This window comes from Cervus elaphus, chromosome 10, assembly GCF_910594005.1.
Source record: "Cervus elaphus chromosome 10, mCerEla1.1, whole genome shotgun sequence".
Classification (NCBI taxonomy): domain Eukaryota; kingdom Metazoa; phylum Chordata; class Mammalia; order Artiodactyla; family Cervidae; genus Cervus; species Cervus elaphus.
Window position 1 is genome coordinate 22,214,590 of NC_057824.1, and position 22,982 is coordinate 22,237,571.

The 22,982-nt window shown below is 53.8% G+C and overlaps 2 protein-coding genes across 5 annotated transcripts in view; one reads left to right on the forward strand and one right to left on the reverse strand.

Annotated features, from left to right (window-relative positions):
- The window catches only part of TMEM114 (transmembrane protein 114), a 50,200-nt gene extending 49,415 nt beyond the window's left edge, over positions 1 to 785 (reverse strand). The window contains exon 1 of the mRNA XM_043914274.1: positions 755 to 785. The gene's annotated coding sequence lies outside the window, so the exon portion shown is untranslated. The remainder of the gene's footprint in view (positions 1 to 754) is intronic.
- A 66-nt stretch (positions 786 to 851) lies between these two features.
- METTL22 (methyltransferase 22, Kin17 lysine) lies at positions 852 to 19,141 on the forward strand. Of its 4 annotated transcripts, none has more exons than XM_043914279.1 (11): positions 852 to 970; positions 4,883 to 5,175; positions 6,771 to 7,115; positions 10,453 to 10,493; positions 10,583 to 10,727; positions 14,461 to 14,532; positions 15,554 to 15,607; positions 16,496 to 16,576; positions 16,766 to 16,868; positions 17,720 to 17,888; positions 19,031 to 19,141. In XM_043914279.1, exons 2-11 carry the CDS (start codon positions 5,070 to 5,072, stop codon positions 19,106 to 19,108), a joined length of 1,194 nt encoding a protein of 397 aa, XP_043770214.1. In that variant the 5' UTR covers positions 852 to 970; positions 4,883 to 5,069; the 3' UTR covers positions 19,109 to 19,141. The 4 variants fall into 4 exon arrangements, with proteins under 4 accessions (XP_043770214.1, XP_043770215.1, XP_043770213.1 ...); XM_043914280.1 differs by having other exon boundaries at positions 872 to 970; positions 5,033 to 5,175; XM_043914278.1 differs by lacking the exon at positions 852 to 970 and adding an exon at positions 993 to 1,407 and having other exon boundaries at positions 5,033 to 5,175.
- The last annotated feature ends 3,841 nt before the right edge of the window (positions 19,142 to 22,982 follow it).

A 22,982-nucleotide genomic window follows, 5' to 3' on the forward strand; every position in this document is an offset into this window, starting at 1 on the left:
AACCAGTCCATCCTAAAGGAAATCAGTCCTGAATATTCATTGGAAGGACTGATGCTAAAGCTGAAACTCCAATACTTTGGCCACCTGATGCGAAGAACTGACTCATTTGAAAAGACGCTGATGCTGGCAAAGATCGAAGGTGAGAGGAGAAGGGGACGACAGAGGATGAGATGGTTGGATGGCATCACCGACTCAACGGACATGAGTTTGGGTAAACTCCAGGAGTTGGTGATGGACAGGGCAGCCTGGCGTGCTGCAGTCCATAGGGTCGCAAAGAGTCGGACACGACTGAGTGACTGAACTGAACTGAACAGCAGGATAACAATAATTAACAAATACCTAGCATAGGTTTCTTGCCTAGAGAATTCTGTGGACAGAGGAGCCTGGTGGGCTGCCATCTATGGGGTCGCACAGAGTCGGACACAACTGAAGCGACGTAGCATGCATGCTTGCATTGGAGAAGGATATGGCAACCCACTCCAGTATTCTTGCCTGGAGAATCCCAAGGACAGAGGAGCCTGGTGGGCTGCGGTCTATAGGGTCGCACAGAGTCGGACACGACTGTAGCGACTTAGCAGCAGCAGCAGCAGCAGCATTGGTTAACAGCGCAGGCTCTAGAGCCGTGTTCGCCGGTTCGAATCCAAGCCTCGCCACTTAGCTGCGTGACCTTGAGCGAGTTATGTAACGGCTCCCTCACTCGCATCCAACCCAGGCCAGCCACCATCTCGCCAAACCCGGGCACGTGAGAGCAAACCTGTGCAGGCGAGAAACGAGCTTCTTCCGGGCTGCCCCTGACAGCAACGCTGGCGCGCATGAGCGATTCGGCAGGTGGGCGTGGCCACGAAGCGACGCAGGGAAGTCGTACGCGCAGGGGGTGGGGCCGCGCCTGCGCATGCCGCCCCGCCATGGCGGCCGCCTGAGCGCAGTGGTGAGACGCTCTGGGGGCACCTCGGGTTGCGGCAGGCGGCGGGTAAGCTCTTTGGAGGAGCGGCGGCATGGGGAACGATGCAGGTGGCCTTCCGGCACCGAACCTGGCCTTGAAGCGCGAGCTCCCCCACGGACTTGAAGCCTTAAACCACTCAGCCTCAGTTTTCTAAGCGAGGATGTGGGGTGGGGAGGAGTCCCTGCCTGCCTGTGGGTTTCCGTCTGGGGTCCAAGCAGCCCCCTGGGTTTCGGATTAGGAAGGGACGACGATGCCCGAGCTGTGACTCCTGGTTGAGAGGGCATGCGTAGCCCGCCGGCTGGAGTCCTCAGAGGCGGCGTGACAGAGGGAATGAAGAGCCCTAAGGACCAAGGACCCTGGAGCCCCTGACTCTGACCCGCGCCGTGGCCGGGGCCAAGTCTCAGCTCCCCAGCCCTGGGCCTCGGCTCCGGAATCGCGCCCAGTTCCCCGTCGTTGATGACTAGGTGACACCTGGCAGAGAGAGAGCCTGGGAGGCAGGCAGGTGTTCCAACCACCCAGATCCCGGCAAACTGCTTTTAGCGGGCACCCTTGACAGGGTTAGGATGACAGCGTCGGCGTCTGGCCCCCATAGCCTAGAAGAACCAAGGACACTTGTCAGCAACTCCTGTGAGATGAATCTGCAGCACGAAGGAGGGGGCGGAGGTCCTATCTGCAGTTGGGGTGTCCTTTCCCACCTCCCCAATCAGGAGAGGGGACTGAAGCCCATCCAACCCCATAATTCACAGACCAAGACCATGAGTCAGCTGTTCCTAAGTAGAGATACTGACTATTGCCTTTTCCCATCTTCCAGCACATCCTTTAATAATTATTCTTATCAGTACTATAATGATGAAAGTGAAAGTGAGAGTCACTCAGTCCTGTCTTAACTCTTTGCAACCCCGTGGACTGTAGCCCTGCCAGGTTCCTCTGTCCCTGTATTTCTTCAGGCAAGAATACTGGAGTGGGTAGCCATTCCCTACTCTAGGGGATCTTCCTGACCCAGGGATCAAACCCTCCTCTCTTGCCTCTCCTGCACTGGCAGGCAGGTTCTTTACCAGCTGAGGCACCGGGCAAGTTGAGCACTTACTATGTCTTGAACCCTGAAAGTGATCATTGTCTCTTCTAATGCTCATGTAGACCCTGAGACGGGTCCAAGGTGCCCCTGTAATTCCCAGAGATCTGGTTCTAGGGAAAGCCCCTTAAAGGGAATCCCCTTTACCTAGTACTTCATTGTAGAGTGTGTTTCCTGGTAGGCCGGGGCAGGTTGGTTTTCAAAATAGAAATTTCAAGGAATCTAGATCATACCACCTGAAAGTGCCCAATCTCGTCTGATCTCAGAAGCTAAGCAGGGTTGGGCCTGTTTGGCACTTGGACGGGAGAAATTTCAACTGCAAGTTAAAGGAGCTTATTTTTTTGTCTATATTTAAAAGTATTGGTGTATAACTGCAGTGTTACATCTTTTAGTCCTCAGGGAGCCAAATCTGCCTTTAAAATGATTGGTCATGGTTGGCCTACACTGTGTTAAGAGTGGATCCTCTTCGTGGATCCACCCTAATTTTTCCAGTCCTCATTGTTTGAGGGCTTTTGCCTGTGAGGCAACAACCCTCCCCACCCACCCACCCCCAGCACTTCTCCTCCATCAATTTCTGCACCATGAAATCTTGCATCCATTTATCAGATTCACAGCTTCACCTCACAACACAGTAACTTTGTGCAGGTTTATCACATCAGATAGAAAAGCCAGCATGGAGTGACTCTTTTTATAGTAAACGTTTATGTTGGTACTTTTGCTTCCCCGTGGCAAGTGCTTAAATGTAGGAATTCAGTTATGTGGACTCAGATTATAGACCGTGGTGGCTTATGACGATCCCATTTTCCAATTGAAGGAATGGAGGCCCAAGAGGTTTCATGATATTCGTGGGGCACACGGCTAGTGCACACATCTACCCAGATAGGAGTGGTTCCTGTAGGGGGCCAGGGATTGTGGCAGGTTTGTGTCAAACACCTGAAACCAACCCCATGACAAGAAAATTGTGGGGTTTATTTACAATTGCTGTGCACCAAGGACTCTGCTCAGTGCATGACACACACCTTCCACATCCTGCTGCCCCCAACCCCGCAAGCTGAGAATATAGTTGAAGAAACTGGTCCAGAGAGGTGAAGTGATTTTCTCAGGGTCACACAGTGAGGAGGTTGGAGACAAGCTTTAACACCTGCTCCGCCCAGCATCACAGCCCTAGGCTCTGTCCACATGCTGCTGCTGTCTGATGGTTTTTGATGAGGTGGAACATTTGATGGAGGAAGAGCTTTCCTGTTTTTGTTTCTTTTTTTTTTCGGCCATGCCTAATGGCATGTGGGATCTTAGTTCCCTGACCAGGGATCAAACTCACCCCCTGCATTAGAAGTGCAGAGTCTTAACCTCTGGACTGCCAGGGAAGTCTCAAGCCTTCCTGTTTTGTTTTGTTTTTCCCACATTTTAGAAAAGTTTATCTTTGTGTGTGTATGTTGGTTTCTGCCAAACATCAACATGAATCAGCCACAGGTGTACTTACATCCCCTCCCTCTTGAAGCTCCCTCCCACCTTCCTCCCCACCCCACTCCTCTAAGTTGTTACCGATCCCCAGTTTGAGTTCCCTGAGTCCATACAACAAATTCCCATTGACTGTCTATTTTACATATGGTAATGTAAGTTTCCATGTTAACTATACATCCCACCCTCTCCTTCCTCCCCTCCCCACCCTCCCCATGTCCATAAGTCTGTTCTCTATGTCTGTGTCTCCATTGCTACCCTGCAAATAATTTCATCACTACCATCTTTCTAGATTCCATATATATGCATTAGTATATAATATTTCTTTTCCTGACTTACTTCACTCTGTATAATAGTCTCTAGGTTCATCCACCTCATTAGAACTGACTCAAATGTGTTCATTTTTATGGCTGAGTAGTATTCCATTGTATATATGTACCACAACTTCTTTATCCATTCATCTATCATTGGACATCTAGGTTGCCTGCATGTTTTAGCTATTGTAAATAGTGCTGCAGTGAACACTGGGGTACGTGTGTCTTTTTCAGTTTTTGTTTCCTAAGGGTATATGCCTAGGAGTGGGATTGCTGGATCATGTGGTGGTTTTATTTCTAGGTTTTTAAGGACTCTTCATACTGTCTTACATAGTCCAAGCCTTCCTATTTTTAACCACTTTGCCTCCAGCATGGTTTTCCAAATTTTAGTTATTGTTGGGTCACCTTCATAATTCTTCAAAACCTATATATCACCTGTACAATGATTCCTTTAGTTGATTTTGCTTTAAATCCACTCACTTTTTTTAAAGTTTAAAAAGAAGATTTTAAAACAAATGATATGTGGGCAGCTGGAGTCAATTTCTAGGAAGAGAAAAGATTATAGGGAAAAAACTACTCAATGTGTCGTGTAAATTGTGATTAAATACTGTTTTAAGAAAAACTAGCTGCCAGAGACAAATTGGGTGACTAATGGAGAAAACTGACCATGAACTGGGTTTTAAATGATATAAAGGAATTGTTAGTTATCTTAGGTCTGCTAATGGTCTTTTGGTTATGTAGGAGCATGTTCTTACGAGACAGACAGATGCTGAAAAATTATTTAGAGTAAAATGTCATGATGTCTGGAAGGTGCTCAGTTCAGGGGAGAAAAAAAACCTAGATTGACTGATCACGTATGACAGTGTGCATGATCACTGAATCTAAGCAGTGGGTATATGGCTGTTTATTACACTGTGCCCTCAACTTGCTAGTATTTGAAATTTTTCATAACAAAAAGGTTGGAAAAAATAAAAAGGATAGGAAAACTGTTTTCAGTATAAATGGAAATTTGGATCCCTTGCCACATATAAAAGGTTACTATGAAAGTCAACACCGTGCTAAACAGAGTAACATCTCTGTTTATTATCTCGCCAGGGCCCTGAGACGTTCACCTGCAGGATTACGAGAGGACTGAAAAGAGAAGCCTTTCTTCCAGGGTGACCCGGAGCGCTCTGCCCCTGGGGTACGTCACTCACACCGCTCCCCCCGGGACCTGCTGTCTGAGGACTTGCTCTCGCCCCTCAGGTGCTGCCGTCCATGGTCACCGGCTCCCGCGCCCGCCATGGACGAGATCACCTTCAGAAGCGACACTGTGCTGTCAGACGTCCACCTGTACACCCCGAACCAGCGGCGCCTCATGGTGCGGCTGAACGGCATGGGGCAGCCGGGTAAGCTGCCGCAGCCCGGGAGCCCACTGTGTTTTCTGCGTTCTCACAGAAAGGATGAGGAGGACCAGCTTGTCTGACTTAACCCTCGCAGCACTTCTTAGGAGCCCCTGTCTCACAGAGCAAGCCCCCCCCACCCCGCGCCCTGCCAAGCCCCTGCCGTGTGCCAGGCCGGATGTGATGCTGGGAAAGTGGAGGGGATGGGCTGAACTCTGCTCTCGGGGAGCCCACAGACCAGTCGGGGAGACGTGGCCCTCTCCCAGGCTGGCTTCTCCCGCCAGGGCCCCCTGGTTTTCTTCCCACACACCCTCCCCCATTCCTCTAGCCCAAGGGATCTTTTCTTTCTTTTTAATATTTATTTTTATTTAATCATTTGACTGCACCGGTCTAAGTTGCAGCACACAGGATCTTTGCTCTTCTCTGCTGCATGCGGGACCTAGTTCCCTGACCAGGGATCAAACCAGGATCCTCTACACTCAGAGTGCAGAATCTTAGCTGATGGATCACCAAGGAAGTGCCCCAGGGGTTCTTATGAAAAATGCAGATCACACCACTGCCCAGATTCAGACCCTCCGGTGGCTTCCTGTGCTCTCAGAATGAAACCAGAGTCCTCACCTTGGCCTTTGAGGCTCAGCCTGGCCCCTGCCCAAGTGTCCACACCTTCTCACTCGCCATCAATGCCCAGCAGCCACTTCTGGGTCCTTTCTGTCCCTCACACCAGGCACACACCTTCCTCTCTGAGCACCTTTGCGCCTGCTCTTCACTCTGCCCAGAACATTCTCCCCTCCCGGGACCTCCCTGGCCACCCTCCCCAGCTCCTGTCACCCTGTGCTTGCTTATTTTTTTGTCGCGATTAGTTACTCTCCCTTTCCCTCCTGTCCCCATTTGGATTCCAGGATTCAGGAAACTGGCTCAGAACAGATGAGCTACTTGGTCCGGGGATCAGACAGCAGGGACACAGAGGACTCTGGCCCGGGACTGTCCACTCAAGTCCTGGCACCCCCTACCTCCAGCCTGGCACCATACTCTTAGCGAAACTTGTCCCAGTGACTCTCTGGGCCCCAGGTGGTGAGGGCCCCGGCATCCGTGTCCCAGCCTCCAGACCTCAAGGCAGGACAGTGTTGCAAGGAAGGCAGTGGCCCAGGGGTCGGGGAGACTGGATTTGGATCCTGCCTCAGCCACACCCACAGCTGTGTGACCTTGGTCAGCTCACTTGACTTGTGAGCCTCAGTTTCCACATCTGTAAAATGGAGCAACACTGTTGGGTTCATGGCTGCTGTGAGGCGTAAATGAGAGCACGTGAGCTGAGGGCCTGCAGTGTAGGTCAGAACGTGGCTGCTCTGAGACCACAGCTTCACAGCCGAATCACACGGGCCTTTTCTGCTGCCATCACGATGTCTCCACCTGGCCCTTTTCTTTTCCACTGTGGTTTATTATGTGACAGTGAACATCGTTCCCTCTGCTATGCAGTAGGACCTTATTTGCCTCCCCGCCTCTCCCCACCCCGCCCAGCCTTTAAAACTCTTTCCAGGTGGAAATTGAGGAAAGGAAATAGGAAAGGAGACAGTGTAGAAATACTCTGTGTGTTTCGCTTTCAGTCTTCCTGTCCCAGTTCAAGCTTCTGTGGGACCGAGACTCTCAGACTGACTCAGGGGCCAAGGGTGGCAATCACACAGAGGGGACCCCTCCCGCCGGCACCGTCTGCAGCCACGTGGGGGCCTCCCTCCAGGCAGGGGCTGACACCACCACCCCAGAAGGGTTGGCAGCTCAGCTGGACGAGGACGGGGACTTGGACGTCGTGAGAAGACCCCGGGCTGCCTCGGCCTCCGAGCCACCAGGGCCTCCGAGAGACAAGGTACATCCCATGATCCTAACGCAGGAGGAAGACGAAGTCCTGGGAGACGAAGCCCCAGAGAGCAGCCCCTACAACGTCATCAAAATAGGTAAATAAAGGGCCGCTCACCTGCCACCAGGGCAGCGCCACAGTGGGTCAGGGCACACGGCCCCCTGAGCGCTGGCCAGTCCAGGCATCACAGGGCGGGCCAGGTCAGCAGGACCCGAGCACAGACACTGGAGCCCGCCGGGGAGAGTGCCAAAACGTGGTCAGACCCCCCTCCTACTCCAGACTCCTCAGTGGCTCCCGTTGCCCTCGGGACACAGTCCATGAGCTCAGCTTAGCTTGGCCCACCTCCCCAGCCTCAGTTCCCACACCGCCCACCCTCTCACCTTCTGTGCGCTTCCTCACCTGCGCGCCTCCGCTGGAGCGAACCTCCGTCCCAGAGGGCCTGCCCCGCCCCTGCTTCCCTGGCTGACACGTTCCCCGTTGTTGTAGTGCGAGTCCCAGCTCGGCAGTCAGCTGTTCCAGAAGCCTTGCCGCTGCGGCTGCCACCTGCCTCGGCATCCTGAGCCCACGCGGCTGCCCGGCTGTGGTCGGGGTTGTCGCTGGAAGACTGGGCCAGCGGGGGCAGGCAGCAGGGAGCCCTGGCAGATTCCAGAGCCGGATCGGGGCAGAGGAAGACGGAGAGGGAAGTAGGTCCATAGTCAACCTGGAGGAGCAGGTGGGCCGATCAGATGGCCCGGGAGTGGGAGCTAGAAGCTGGGGGCGCGGGGCGGGAGGGGGTCTCAGCGGGCCCTTGGGCAGGGCCCAGAGCGTCCACACCTGCCCGGGGTCAGGGCAGAGGGCATTGGCAGAGCAGGGATTTTGATCTCCGGAAATGCCAGGGGTGGAAAGCAGCAAGGGCAGGAAGTAAGCCAGCAGTGATGAGGCACCTGTTGTGTTGTGATGTCCACCTTCATCACCTCAGTGGTCTTCACAGACCCTCTAGGGCGTGGTTCAGATGAGGAAGTGACAGGCTCAAGGCCGTGCAGTTTGGGGCCAGTGAGGGAGGTTCTGAACCCATGTGGACCGTCTCCTCAGGCAGGGCTCCGGCCACCCCCGCCCTGCTCGTCTGCGGGGAGGAGCTCTGATTTGAATCTGTTCATTGAGATCTAGAATCCAGGTGGTGCCTGAGGTCCCAGGTAAAGGCCTCCCTCAATACTGGCCCAGGTCGGGGGCATGGGATCCACTGGACTCTCTCAAACACCCTAACAGAACAGCCACTCTGAGTGATAGCAGCCTGGTCAGCGGTCCAGGACACCATGACCAAGCGCCTGCTGCTCCCCGGCCAGCTGGTTCTAGATCGCCCGGCGGGGCCGCTTCTCTGTTTCCTGTGGATTGTCTCTAGTCCCTGCGGCCCTCCCAGGGATGAGTGTTCCCATTTCCCAGAGGAGGGAGCTGAGGCTCAGAGAGGTTGAGGAACTTGCCCACGTCACTCAGCTAATCAGTACAGAGCCTTGATTCACACTGGGTCTGTCCGACCCCACCGCCCATGTTCCCTGCCCACGTCGTGTGACCGGAACACTGGAAAGTTCTGTTGTCAAAAATCTAACGCTTACTCGTGGACCAGCCAGGAATTCACAGACACAAGGTTCCAAGTAAATTATGAGCATTTCCCCCATTTTATAGATAAAGACCTGGAACCCAAAGGGAACGCAGAAGAGGCAGGGCTGGAACTTGGGCTGTCGGATTTCTTGAGTCACTTGCCTTTTCCATTGGTCTGAGACTCACACCATTACTTTAACCGCAGAGCTCAGTCTCCTTTTCTGTGAAATGGGTGTAATCTCCCTGGTTGTAAGGAACAGAGGGAGCTGGCCCACATGGAGCCCTTAGTACAGTGCCTGGCACATAGTAGGTGCTCAATAAATATGAGTTGCCGTCAGCTTCATTCCCGGGGACCAATCAGTGCGCAGGAGGGAGATAGCTGAGGAGGAGAGTCTGGGTTCCCACAGGCCTGGAGACTGTCCTGACGGGCCGGGCACCCCTCAGACACTGAGACTATTTGCCTCACCCCCTTTGCTAACCCTGGGGTTTCTCATGGGGCTTCCCAGGTGGCTCAGGGGTAAAGAATCTGCCTGCCAATGCAGGAGACTTGGGTTTGATCCCTGGATCAGGAAGATCCCCTGGAGGAGGAAATGGCAACCCACTTCAGTATTCTTGCCCGGAAAATCCCATGGACAGAGGAGCCTGGCGGGCTACAGTTCATGGGGTCACAAAGATTTGGACGCAACTGAGCTACTGAGCACGTATGAAAGTTCCTCAAGCTGGGCTTTTATGCTCTTAACGAGGCCACTGGGATTGTTTAAGTGTAAACTGGCTTTCCCATGAGGCAGGAGCTCACCACCCTTGACCCTGGTTAGGGAGGCCTTTGAGCCCACAAATGAGACGATGTTATTTCTGCATCTTGTGAAGGAGCAACCCATGGCTCTGGTGCTGAGGTTGGTGACTCATGCCACCAGCCAGATCCGTGACCGAGCCTGGGTCACCCTCAGGTCTGTGAGCTCAGTCCACGTTCTCGCTCAAGGGAAGCCAAGCACCCCTTAAATGCAGCCAGAGGCAAAACTTCAGTCCAAGGGACCTCTGGGAGAAAAGACCAGGCTCAGACTACCGAGATTCCCATGGGAAGGTGCCTCTGGCTTGGCCAGGCAGACTGGAAGGAGGCAAAGAAAGATGGAATGAGGCCCCTCTGCTGGGGGACCCGAGTCACAGGGGGAGAGTGGGCCAGGGACAGTGCAGGGGCTGCAGAGACTGGGGAGGAGGTGGGGTGGGGTGTTTGGACTAAAGGTCCAAGGCAGCTGGAGAAGAGAGCCCCCTGGGAAGGCCTCTTCTCACACGCACACTCGCACACACTCACCCCTTCAGCCTTGCTGTTTCTTCTCCCAGCCCTGCTCCCTGCTCCTGGTTTGATGTGAGTGGCTGCCCTGCCATGCATGTGTCCTGGTATTTGATTTGCTGGCCATCACCATCTCACTTAAAGATGCAAGAGCCAGTTCTTCTCTAACAGGAAAAATGTTTGCCGTCACTCTTTCTTCTTGACCTCATAGTTCTGTGCTCCGTCCTGACCCCACTAACCGGCACTAGATTGTGTCCTGTGTTTGAGAATACTTCAAGTGAAGTGTGGGGTGTGTGTTGGTGGTTAAGTTGGGCCAAGTCCTTTTGTGGCCGGAATATCCCGGCCACGGTCTGGACTTGAGTCCAGGCTTCAGTGATCTGAAGGAAAGGAATACTCATCCCGCCCTGGAGGCTAGCGGACGGCCACGTGGCCTGTTTTTCTGCTGCTGTTTAGAACGCCGGCCTCCAGCCCCCGTCCTACCGTGTCGGCCACCTCGCCCGCACCCTGTCTGTGTCCTGTCCATCCCTGTTTTCACAGTGGCCCTTTCTCTCTTGGTTTCCGCCCCATCCAGAGCACACCATGGCCACCCCCCTGGAGGATGTTGGCAAGCAGGTGGGTAGGTCCCGTCCTCTCCCCGCGGCCCTGCAGGGTCTCTTGAGAGCCTCAGGTCACCTGCCGTCCCTGCCTCCTCTCCCCTCCAGGTGTGGCGGGGTGCCCTGCTCCTGGCAGACTACATCCTGTTCCAGCGAGACCTCTTCCAGGGTCGCACAGTGCTGGAGCTCGGGGCGGGCACCGGGCTGGCCAGCATCATCGCAGCCACTGTGGCACAGACTGTATATTGTACAGGTAAAGCCCCACCATCCCGGGCTACGGGGGAGCTTTTTCTTCACAAAGGGTGTGCTGACTGGATAAAAGAGGGAGGGAGGGAGACTGGGAATCCGACCTTGGCAGCTCTTGATTCTGCCCTTCTCCCTGGCTGGTTTTCTCCACCCTCTGCTGTTTTCCCAGCAATTCCAGCAGGTTCAGGACCAGCAGCTTGGCTGGTACCTCTGCTCACACCCCCTCAAGAAAGTAAACATCTCAGAAATCAGGAAGAGTGTACCTCTCTTAAGGCTTAAAGATGGGTTTCCCAGGTGGCACTAGTGGTAAAGAATCCACCTCCCAACACAGGAGACATAAGAGACACAGGTTCAATCCCTGGGTCAGGAAGATCCCCTGGAGGAGGGACTGGCAACCCACTCCAGTGTTCTTGCCTGGAGAATCCCATGGGCAGAGGAGCCTGGCAGGCTACAGTTGCAGAGTTGGCTATGACTGAAGTGACTTAGTACAAGGCTTCAGTTCAGTCGCTCAGTCGTGTCCAACTCTTTGCGACCCCATGAACCGCAGCACGCCAGGCCTCCCTGTCCTTCACCAACTCCCGGAGCTTACCCAAACTCATGTTCATTGAGTCGGTGATACCATCCAACCATCTCATCCTCTGTCATCCCCTTCTCCTCCTGTCTTCAATCTTTCCCAGTGTTAGGGTCTTTTCAGATGAGTCAGTTCTTCACATCAGGTGGCCAAAGTATTGGAGTTTCAGTTTCAGCATCACTCCTGCCAAGGAACACCCAGGACTGATCTCCCAGGATGGACTGGTTGGATCTCCTTGCTGTCCAAGGGACTCTGAAGAGTCTCCTGCAACACCACAGGCTTAAAGACAGTTTATTATTTTTTTCCTGATTATAGAAATCTTGCCTACTCTCTTGGACAATTTGTAGAACAGCAAATAAATTTCCTCATAATTTCACAATCCCCAGATAGTGTCAGCAGTGTGCAGGCCACTGCATGCCACACATGGGAAACCTGGGGTGAACGAAACAGATCAAGTCGCTGTACGCAGGAAGCTTCGGAGTCTATTCTTTAACTGTGTAAATTATTTTTTACAATCTTTTCCTTTGTATGTACATGCTCCCAAATAACTTAGATCAAACTACATATATTCAGTGCCTTATCCTGTCAAAAATGTCAGAAAATAGGAAGCACATTTTCCATTGTCATTAAGTTATTGATAAATAACTTAATGGCTGATTCATGTCAATGTATGGCCAAAACCACTACAATATTGTAAAGTAATTAGCCTCCAATTAAAATAAATTAATTAATTTTTAAAAATTAACCTTTAATGATCAAGCAGTATTTCATCCCTTTTCTCTTTTTTTTTTAACCATTCTCCTATTGCTGGACATTTTGGCTGTTTTCATGTGGTATAGTTTTGTTTTTTGGTTTTTTTTTTTTGCTTTTCTTTTGCACTGCAACCAATACCTTTGTGCCTCTTCAGTTGATGATCCTTAAACCAGATTCCTGGAAGTGAGTGGGACCTTTCTTAAGCTTTTGATGTAAGTGTGTTAGTCACTCAGTCGTGTCCAACTCTGCCACCCCATGGACTATAGGCTCCCACTCCAGGCTCCTCTGTCCATGGAATTCTCCAGACAAGAATACTGGAGAGGGTTGCGATGCCCTCCTCCAGGGGATCTTCCCAACCCAGGGATCAAACCTGGGTCTCCTGCATTGCAGGCAGATTCTTTACCGTCTGAGCCCCCAGGGAAGCCTGTACCTACTTGTTAATGTACTTAATGATTGCTTTTTAAAAGCTTTATTTTGAAATAGTATTAGATTCACACAAAAGTTGCCAGAACAGTACAGAAAGTGCCGTGCACCCTCCCCCCAACTCCTACCGTGATGACATCAGGGGTCACACCCGCAAACTGACACAGGGCAGTACCTCCAGCTACACTCCAGACTTGGCCGGGGTGCTTCCTCAGGGACAGTCTACCAGTTTGTAAGAAAGTATGATCTCAGCAGGCGATTATTATTAATGTTCTTCTTTTTTAAATCTTTAATAGCCGCTAGGCAGAAAGTGGTGTCTGCTGACACGCTTTGTGTTTCATCAGATTCTTAGTTTATGTTTCCATGGCGCCCATCTTTTGCATCTGGGCTGAGAAAGGGGAAGCCTGGGAGGCAGGCGTCCTGCTCAGATACCCTGTGTCAGCCACTGGTCAGGAGTCTGCAGCAAGGCCACTCTGTGGCTCCTGGACAGTTGGTGTAAATGGCCAGTGAACTTGACAGAGTCAAGTCACCAAGCAGCACCCGAGGGCTGTGCTCACGCCTGGAGCCTGACACCAGCATCTCATCTGTTAGTGATTATCTTTCCCTTGAGAGAGCGTGCCTGCAGGCAGCATATTACAGTTAGTAAGGCCTTTTCGTGAGCGCCAGCACCTGCAAGCTCACAGCGACCCCAGGCAGCCTGTCAGCATCCCCTCTTTCCAAACGGGAGGGGCTGAGGTCAGGTGGCTGGCCCACAGTCACCCCGGGAGCCCCCTCGGGGCCAACCGAGGGGTGGAGGGCGGAGGCAGCCCCAGGCTCCGGGTCCCCCACCCCCACTCAGCCAGCACTGCCTCTCTCGAATCCGCTTGGCACGTTAGAATCCGACACGAGATCTTCTGACAAAAATACCATAAAGGCTTAAAAACTGCTGACCCAGCCCTGTGCTGCCAGGAACATCCCTCAGTGTTCTGTTCCCAGAGCCCCAGCAGCAGGGACAGGGCTTCCCGCCACCCCCACTCCCACCACCCCCGGGCTCTGCATGGTCCCTGGGTAGAGACACTGGTCCAGTCCCAGGGAGGTCTGGGGGTGGGGGGACGGCGGGGGGTGCTCCATGGTCAAGGAAAGCCATTCACAAGGCTTCCCATGCACTCCACATGCTTGCTCTTCTGATTGAAAAGTTAATTTTGGCAAAGCACCGCCCTGGCCCCCTTCCAGGGCTCACCGAGCTACAACTCAGTTCTGCTCAAGTGGCGGAACCCCTGCCTGGTCAGAGCAGCAGGCGGGTGGGGAGATGCGATGGTGGCAACAGTGAGTCAAACCCCGGGGCGTGGCTGTCAGCCCGCCTGACGCTGCTCTGTCCCCACCAGTCACATCCAGACGCCCTCCTGGCTCATCCATCTGCTGGGGCGTCAAAGAGCAAGCCTCGATTTGGAGTCAGAGATGCTTGGGTACAGACTTTCCTGATGGTCTAAGGATCCGCTAAGGATCCTGCCAGTGCCGGGGACACGGGTTCGATCCCTGGTCTGGGAAGATCCCACGTGGCACAGAGCAGCTAAGCCCCGGGCAGCACAGCTACTGAGCCCATGCTCTAGAGGTACTTGGGTTCTACTCCCAGCCCTGGCTCCACCCAACCACATGACTTGGCCCCGGCCACTTCGTCTGTGACAGGACCCTGACACCAGCTCAGGGTCGTTAGAAAGGTCAAGGGTGGACTCGGGAAGCGCGTGCATGTTTCATGAGCTCTGAAGATGTTTGGAGTTCTCATTCCTCCTCTCTGGAATGCGGAGTCTGCCCCACGAGGACAATCTTCTTCTCTAAGGAAGAGATCATGAGAAGCCTTAAGGTGAACATACTTCATTTTGGCATGAAACACACAGGAGGAACATTGGTTTCCATTTTGCACATCTCTGCCGCCAGGCCATGGGCAGGAGCTCTCTGCAGGCGGGAGCACGGAGGTGAAGGGCCAGCGCTTCATGGCTGCCCTCTGTCTCCCCAGATGTCGGTGCAGACCTCTTGGCCATGTGCCAGCGAAACATCGCCCTCAACAGCCACCTGCTCGCCTCTGGAGGTGAGGCCTGCTGGGTCCCCGCCTGGGAGGGGGGCTCCTCTGTCTGGCAGGTGGGCCGGACACCCAGAACCGGGGCACCGGGAGGCAGTTTCACCCCAGACAGGAGGGAGCAGACATCCTGGCCTCGTGGCCCTGCAGGAGTGCGATGGCTCTGTCCTTCCTCCTCTCTGCCCACGCCTCCACTGTGCCCACCTCCGCCCTCTCCTCCCCACAGGCCACAGGGCCCCCGCCAGGTCTCCCCAGCTCCTTGTCTGACCGCTTCCCTCCCCGCTGAGCATCTTCCAGGGGCAAAGTCTGAGCTCCTCCTCTGGCTCCTGCCCCCTCTCCTGACAGCCGCACCGTCCAGCCCTGCACCCAGAGGGCCACAGATTCACCTCACATGCCCTTCCTTCGGCCTGGGGTGCCCCCTGCCCCATCGGCCTGACCACCCAAAAGAGGATGCTGCTGATGGAGGCGCTGCCTGTGCACACCCCTCCCTCACACAGCCAGGGGGATTTCCCAGACTCGGACAGGGTCAGCCGGTCCCACAGGCTTCAGACCCTTCAGAGACTGCCCATTGTTCTTGGAGCAGAGACCCAGCTCCTTTGCTCGTCTGGATCCTCTGGGGTCTGGTCTCTGCCCGTTGGCAGTCCCTACCCTACCTCCACTCCAGACATCCTGGCCTGGCTGGAGACTTGGTCTGGAAGCATGTCCTTTTCACATCAGCATCTGCTGCCCGCTGGTCTCCTGGGACAGGGACGTGCCTCATAAGACTGCTCCCTGGGCCAGCACCAGGCCTGACGCTTAACGTGAAAAGCATGGGATGGGGGACTTCCCTGATGGTCCAGTGGTTACTATTCCATGCTTCCACTGCTGGGGCCCCAAGTTCAGTCCTCGGTCAGGAAATCAAAATACCACAAGCCACACAGCATGACCAAAAAATAAATAAATAGTGGGACGGGTGGACCGTGAGGTGAAGTGAGAGGTTCGTCTTCCCTAACTGTGCTGAGTTTGGGGAGTTGCGCTTGCATCTGTTTTGCAGGCGGTGTGGTCAAGGTCAAGGAGCTGGACTGGCTGAGAGACAACCTCTGCACGGGTACGTGGCCGCCTCGCTCGGGTCCCTGTTCGTTCCTTCGTGGCTTCTCGGGCCGCCTCGAGGCTGTCCGCCCTGTGGCCTCGGCTGACCAGCAGGGCCCTGTGTCCATTGGCTGATGAGCGACAGCTGCCCTCCTTGCTGCCCATGCCAGGCGCCCCACACTCGTTCTGTTGTTGGGACTCACCACATCACTGTCTCGTCTGTCCTGTAGTCCCTGGGTCACGCGCGAAGATGGGTGCCCAGAGAGGTTCGGTGCTTGCCCAGGGCCACAGGTACTGGCCGGGCAAGGTGTGAACCCGAGCCTGTGGGACTCCCGGGCTGAGACCATTTGCCTGCAGGAGTCGGCTCGTGGGGGTTCAGGGTCCGCTGGGCGGGGGAGATTGCTAAATTTTGCTTTTTAAGTTTCTTGTACAGACTAACTCACACTCACACCCTTGCTCCTTTTCTTGGTACAAGAACTTTTCCTGCCAGACGTGGGATGAGGAAACCACTGTTGCGTGCAGCCAGTGCACTTGAGGTCCCTTGGTCCCCCTGATAGTCCTGTGAGGGAAGCCTTGTCAGGCCCATCCTAGCATGAACACCGCAGCCCAGAGAGGTGAAGCGCTTTTCTCAGGTCACACAGCAAGTCCACGGGGCCGGGAGTGCCGAGGACGGAGGGGCAGCCCCTGTTCTGTTCAGGCTGCCGGCCAAGGCAGCAGGTCCAGCCCCTCGTGGCTGAGGCAGGCCAGGCAGAAGCTCCTGCTGGGATTCAGGGCTGCCTGGCGGTGCCCTCTGTGCCCCCTCACCCACCCCGGCTTCTTCTCCTAAAGCTTACTGCAGTCCATCTCGGTGAGAACTGGTGGCCCGCAGAGCAAGGGCTGAGCCCGTGATGTGCTTCCGCTTCCACAGACCCCGAGGCCCCCTTCAGCTGGTCCGAGGAGGACATCTCCCACCTGTACGGCAACACCACCATACTGCTGGCGGCCGAAGGTGAGGGCGCCTCTGCCTTACCACATGTGGTCCTCGGGGGGTGGTCCTCAGGGGTGGCCTCCCGCCACGGCTCCTGCCGCTTTCCTTCTGAGCTGCGACTGATCACGTCCATACAGGTTCCTTCCCAGGGTCCTTGGGATCCGCTAAGGGATCCTCCTCCCTGACGTTTGCCTGTTTTCTTCCCCTCAGTGTTTTATGATGACGACCTAACTGATGCTGTGTTTAAAACCCTCTCCCGACTGGCCCACAAGCTCAAGAACGCCTGCACCGCCATCCTCTCGGTGGAGAAGAGGTGAGCTCCGCGCGGGCCAGGCCACCCTAGCCTGCCATATGCGTCCATCCCTGTCGTCCTTGTCCCTTCCTCATCCAGCACCTGCTGTCTCTGACACATGCAGCCTCCTGTGACCCCCCACTCAACAGCGCGTGTGCCAGCGCCCCCATCGCACAGCCACAGGGAGGAGGCTGAGACTTCAGGGGGCTGGAGCTCTGGGGACCCGTCCAGGCCCTGCTGGGCAGTGGGCACCCCGGAGCCCAGATGCATGGCCGCAGCGTTCGCCGAGGCGCTCCCTGTCTGTGCCCCGCGCCCCTGTCCTCCCCGATTGCACTCACAGCCCCTCCAGGGCGCTTCCCCAGGAGGTCCTGAGATGCTAGGGCTCCCGTTGCGGGAGTGACCCTCATGGTAGATGCAGCGCGGGGCCGCTACACACATTTTCCTCTAATCCATAAGCTAGCCCACAGCTCTCCTGAAGGCAGTTTAGAATCGATAGCAAAAATCAAACCCGAGCAGACTCACCGACCCAGCAGCTCAGCTTCTAGAACCGGCCCTGTGGCCGCAATCGCGGGCGGGCCCAGAGCCATCCTGTCGGGCATGGCTGCTCCCGCAGCTTTTACACGATGAGGCCCAGGACGCCCACCTGCTTGGTCCCCGTGACCTGTGGCCCCTCGTGGACCCGATCACTTGGTTTGAACTTGACACCTGCCCCTCCCCTCTGAGCCCCGTCTGCGGGGATGAGTGGAGGTGGTCACTGACCCTCCTCCAAGGTTTCCTGCTCAGCACGCGGAGGCGCTCGCTAAAAGTCCGGCGGGACGGGAGGGACCGAAAGCCCCGGGGGTGATGGCGGCGCTCTCTCTGGTTGCGCGCAGGCTGAACTTCACGCTGAGGCACCTGGACGTCACGTGCGAGGCCTACGACCACTTCCGCGCGTGGCTGCGGCGGCTGGAGGGGCTGGCTGGCGGGCGCCTGCGCTTCGCGGTGGAGCCGGTGGACGCCTCGTTCCCGCAGCTCCTGGTGTACGAGCGCATCCAGCAGCTGGTAGGTGCACCGGCGCCGGGCTGCTGGCTCTGGGCGAGGCCGCGGGCCGCAGGCGCAGGAGGCGATGAGCCAGCGTCCAGGTTGGGCCCGGCCCGAGCTCTAGCGGCCGATCGCTGCGCTGGGCCCTCCTTGTCTGGCGCAGTGAATGGTCACCTGGCTTTAGGGCACGTTCTTTCCCCGCGGGCAGTGCGGACTCCGGGGGAAGCCGGCAAGCGGGGGAGGGGGCGTTTGGTTGGGCCTACGGCCACTCTTCACTGTGAAAGTGTGTGGCCTCGCCGGCTGGGGAGGGTGGGTCTGATGGCCCTGGGCCCTTCTAACTGGCGGGCAGGGTCCTCTCACGTGGGCCTCTGAGCGGTCACCCTGATGACAGGCGCCAGGTGTTGGCTGCCTCCCCACCCGGGCAAGGTGAATTCGCGGGAAATGGCAGCAGTGTGTGCTCGGTCGCTCAGTCATGTCCGACTCTGCGTGACCCCATGGACTGTAGCCCACCAGGCTTCTCTGTCCTTGGGATTATCTAGGCCAGAGTGCTGCAGTGGGTAGCCTTTCCCTTCTCCAGTGGATCTTCCTGACCCAGGGATGGAACCCAGGTCTCTCACACTGCAGGCAGATTCTTTACCAGGGAAGCCAGGGTTAACCCTACAGGCACATCACTTCCTATTTCAGTTTTAAAACCAGCACTGGGGGGAAATTTGGAAAGTCTAAAATCCCCTTTAAAATTCCTTAAAATGCCCAGGAGCTGAAGTCATAGAAGTCCCAAGGGCTTTGGTTCCCTCGGCCGTTGTCTGCAGCCGCCCTTTCTCTGGGTCTGTGGAGACCAGGCCTGGCTCCCCCTCGTTCTGTCCCACCAGCAAGCGCAGTGTTGGGCGCGCTGCTCCCAGAAGCAGGAGCTGTGTGACCTGCTGCCATCGTCGTCCCTTAGACCACGGGGCAGCCTCAGCCTCTCAGATCTGTGCCAGGACTCAGTACGCAGCTCCTCCACGGAAGAGCCCAGAGCCGTCAGAGGGGCCGCCTGTTCTCCCAGTAGCTTCCACACTGCCCAGTGTTCACCTCTTGTTGGGGCTTCTCTTTTGCCAGTTTACACCCCTTTGTGAAACTAAAGTCTTGTTTGCTCACCTGGGAATCCATCCCTCCGTTTGCTGCAGGAACTCTGGAAGATCTTTGTGGAACCAGTAACAGAGCCCATCGTGTCTGTAGACACAGCTTCTCGACCATTCTCGTGACATTTCTAATAAAGTTGAAAGCTCACAAAGTCATGTGCTTGAGAATTTTATCATTGATTTTTTATCATTTAAAAAATATGGTAAATGGATCTTCTATGACCCAATATGGTTTTAACTCTTCATAACCAAAATCAGGGGTGTTTGGAGCAGACGTAAAAGCTACTCCTCTGGTCCCCCTGGCTGCCCAGGGTCCAGCCTCCCCAGCCATCTGCCTCGTGGGCGTTTCCCTTCCTCAGCCTGGGCTGGTCCCCCCTCCCTTCTCTCCACCGTGTGGCACCTGCACAGGTGTCTGTCTGTCTGTCTGTCTGGTCTTTAACCCGCTTCCCTGGGCCTCACCTTGTCACCTCCGCTCCTCCCACCACCTCTCTACCTCCTTCTCTCTCCTGCTTTCCAGTTTGAGTCCCACCGTCCCTCCCCGCGGTCCTCTCCCCCCACCCCCTCGGTGCTCCTGCATACTTTGCACTGCCCCCCGGGGTGAGCACAGCCCCACCCCGATGCCCCTCCTGCTCCAGCCCAGCCACCCCTGCCCACGTCGCTGTCCCCCAAGCACAGGTCCCATTTCTGTCCTGACACAGTGGGCCAGGCTTCTCCAATCTCCATTCATTTTATTTTCCCAACCACTCTACTCTAGTAAGTCAGCAGCCTGGTTAGACCCATTTAATGGTTAAGAAGACTAAGGCTCTCGAAAGGGAAAAGTCTCCACGAAGGCAGGGACCTGTTTGTCTCACACGCCAGTCCATTGCTGACGTCTGACCCTGGCCCAGAGCAGGGGCTCAGTACATTTTGTGGAATTAATTGTTTGGAGGAATTGTCACTTAGAGTGCTGTCTTTCAGTTGTGGGTGCTCTTGCTTTCGGGGCATTTGGCTAAGTTGGGAAGCATTTTGGGTTGTCACACCTCGGGGAGCTGGGTGCCCCCAGCCAAGGAGGCTGCTAAACATCCCATACCACAGGACAGCCCCCACAGCAAAGTACAATCTAGCCCAAAAATGGTAGTGCTGCCGAGGCAGAGAAACCGTGACCTGGAAGAAGAGGATCAGCTACTTTAGGAAAGAAAATAGGCCTCGGTTGAACCTGCCGTGAAGGCGATGCAGGAGAATGAGTCCCAGCCTTTCCCACCAGGAGTGGAAGGAGATGTACACGCACCATCTTTAAATCTTACAGAGACCTTGAGAGGCAGAAGGATCCCTATTTTAAATGTGAGAAATCTGGAGTTCAGAGAGGTTAAGCAACCTGCCCACCACCACACAGCTACCATGTGGCGGAGTCAGGCTCCCAGCCCAGGCCTGTGTTCTCCGCGCATCCCCAGTGTGGTTCCCAGACCAGCAACGCCGGCAGTGCCATCTCCTGGGAGCTTGTTAGACATGTAGCAGCAAGCCCAGCCCAGACCCGAGTCAGACCTGCATTCCGACAAGACCCCGGGCGATTTGTGAACAGAGAGGTTTGCGAAGCCTTGCCTCTGAGATCTTCCCCTTTTCCAAGATTACTATACACACCAAAAAACTTCCCTGATTGTTAATTGGCTATACCCCAATACAAAATGTTTTGAGTTTTAAAAAATTTAAAATTAAAAAATAAATTTAAAATTGTAAAAAAAAAAAAAAACTTCCCTGATTGACTTTCGATAATCAAGCAGAGTAGCAGATCAAGACAGGAATCATTTATATTTTGATATGGATTTCTGATGTAATTCCACAGTGATAAGACTGTATAATTTCAATACCTTTAGACTGTGAAGTTTTTGCACCTTGTTTTATGTCCCTGGATATGTTCCAGTGTCTCCTGGTTTATAGTCTATGGGAACTTGAATAGAATTTGTATCTTACTGTTGTGTGAAAATTGTATAAATCTTAATTATGTTGAATTGGTTCACGGTGCTTTTCAGGTCTACTATATCCTACTTTTCTGTCCTAATAATTTTTAAGAGTTTGATATTGAAACTCCAACTAAAAATCTTAATTTATCTACTTAAATAATTTTAATATATAGTGGAGCTATATGTAACTTGAAGAGGAAATAACCTCTTGATGAAAGTGAAAGAGGAGAGTGAAAAGGCCAGCTTAAAACTCAATCTTTAAAAAACTAAGATCATGGCATCCAGTCCCATCACTTCGCGGCGAATAGAAGGGGAAAAGTTGGAAGCAGTGACAGATTCTCTCTTCTTGGGCTCTAAAATCACTGCAGATGGTGACTGCAGCCATGAAATCAGAAGACGATTGCTTCTTGAAAGGAAGCTATGGCAAACCTAAAAAGCAAAGACTCACTTTGCCGACAAAGGTCCATATAGTCAAAACTCTAGTCTTTCCGGTAGTCATGTATGGATGTGAGAGTTGGACCACAAAGAAGACAGAGCACCACAGAATTGATGCTTTTGAACTGTGGTGTTGGAGAAGACTCTTGAGAGTCCCTTGGACTGCAAGGAAATCAAACCAGTCAATCCTAAAGGAAATCAACCCTGACTATTCACTGGAAGGACTGATGCTGAGGCTGAAGCTCCAATTCTTTGGCCACCTGATGTGAAGAGCTGACTCATTGGAAAAGACCCTGATGCTATGGAAGATTGAGGGAAGAAGAAGAGAGTGACAGAGGATGAGATGGTTGGATGGCATCACCAATTCAATGGACATAAACTTGGGCAAACTCCGGGAGACGGTGAGGGACAGGGAGGCCCAACGTGCTGCAGTCCACGGGGTCGCAAAGAGTCAGACACGACTTGGCGACAACAATGACTTTCATCATTTAAAAAAGAAAAAAGTAAAAAAAAAAAAAAAAGACAGGATTTATTAATAATAAGTATTCAAAACAGCAGCACCGGTGACTTTCCCAGCACTCCTGGGGACAAACCTATCAAGGTAATTGCCACCAAGCGATAGAGTTGTCATGCCTTTCACTTGGTGCATCAGGGGACATGCTTTTATGTGCAAACCACTCGGCCTGAAAGCTTCCTCTAAGTGGAGCCTGGAATTAATCTTGATTCACTATAATTCAAAGCATCATCAGATTTTCACTCCTCAGAGTCAAAATGCACCCTTATCACCGTGTTTTACAGCTTTGCTTGAGCTTCTGGAAGTGCCTGTTTGGCAGTGATATTTCAGAATCATCAGACCATCGAGATGTTGTACTAGGGTAGGGAATTAATCCAGGCCGTTGGACTCAATATTTTTTTGGACATATTCTAACATTTTCAGAAGATATACAGCCCAGGGAGGGGACTTGATGGTTCAAGCCTGCCTGGGAAATATTTGGTAAAACTAACAAACAGGAATGATATGGGCCCAGCACTTCTCAAATCCTATGCATGCGAGTCACCCAGGGTTTTGACAAACACAGCTTCTCAGTCCCGAGCGGGGCTTCATGCTGCAATTTAACAGGCTCCCAGGTGACGCTGGTGCTTCTGGTCAAGGGACCACAGGTCATCCCTGGTTGAGAGCACAGACTCTGGGGTTGGGCAAATCTGGGTTCAGTCCTAGCTCTGCCATGGACCAGTCAGGTGACCTTGGACAAACAACCTAGTCTCTCTGAGCCTCAGCTTCCTCATCTGTAAGATGGTAAGACCCCATAGTCATGGAGTTACTGCAAAGATGACATTAGATAAGCCAAGGAAGATGCACCAGGGGACTTCCCTGGTGGTCTAGTGGCTGAGAATTCGCCTTGCAGTGCAGGGAACACACATTCGATCCCTGATCAGGAAACTAAGATGCCTCATGTCCTGGAGCAACTAAGCCCAAATGCCACAACTGCTGAGCCTGAGCGCCACAACTAGAGCTGTTCCCATATGATACAATTCCACACGCCACAACTGAGGCCTGACACAGTTGAATAAATAGTTAAATATATATCTCTTTAAATTTTTTTAAGAAAGATGAACTGGGGAGG

Coding starts and splice junctions, on each gene's coding strand:
- METTL22 (XM_043914278.1), top strand. Junction 15,608..16,495: donor GAGAGACAACCTCTGCACGG/GTACGTGGCCGC, acceptor CCGCTTCCACAG/ACCCCGAGGCCCCCTTCAGC. Junction 17,889..19,030: donor ACGAGCGCATCCAGCAGCTG/GTAGGTGCACCG, acceptor CGTTTGCTGCAG/GAACTCTGGAAGATCTTTGT.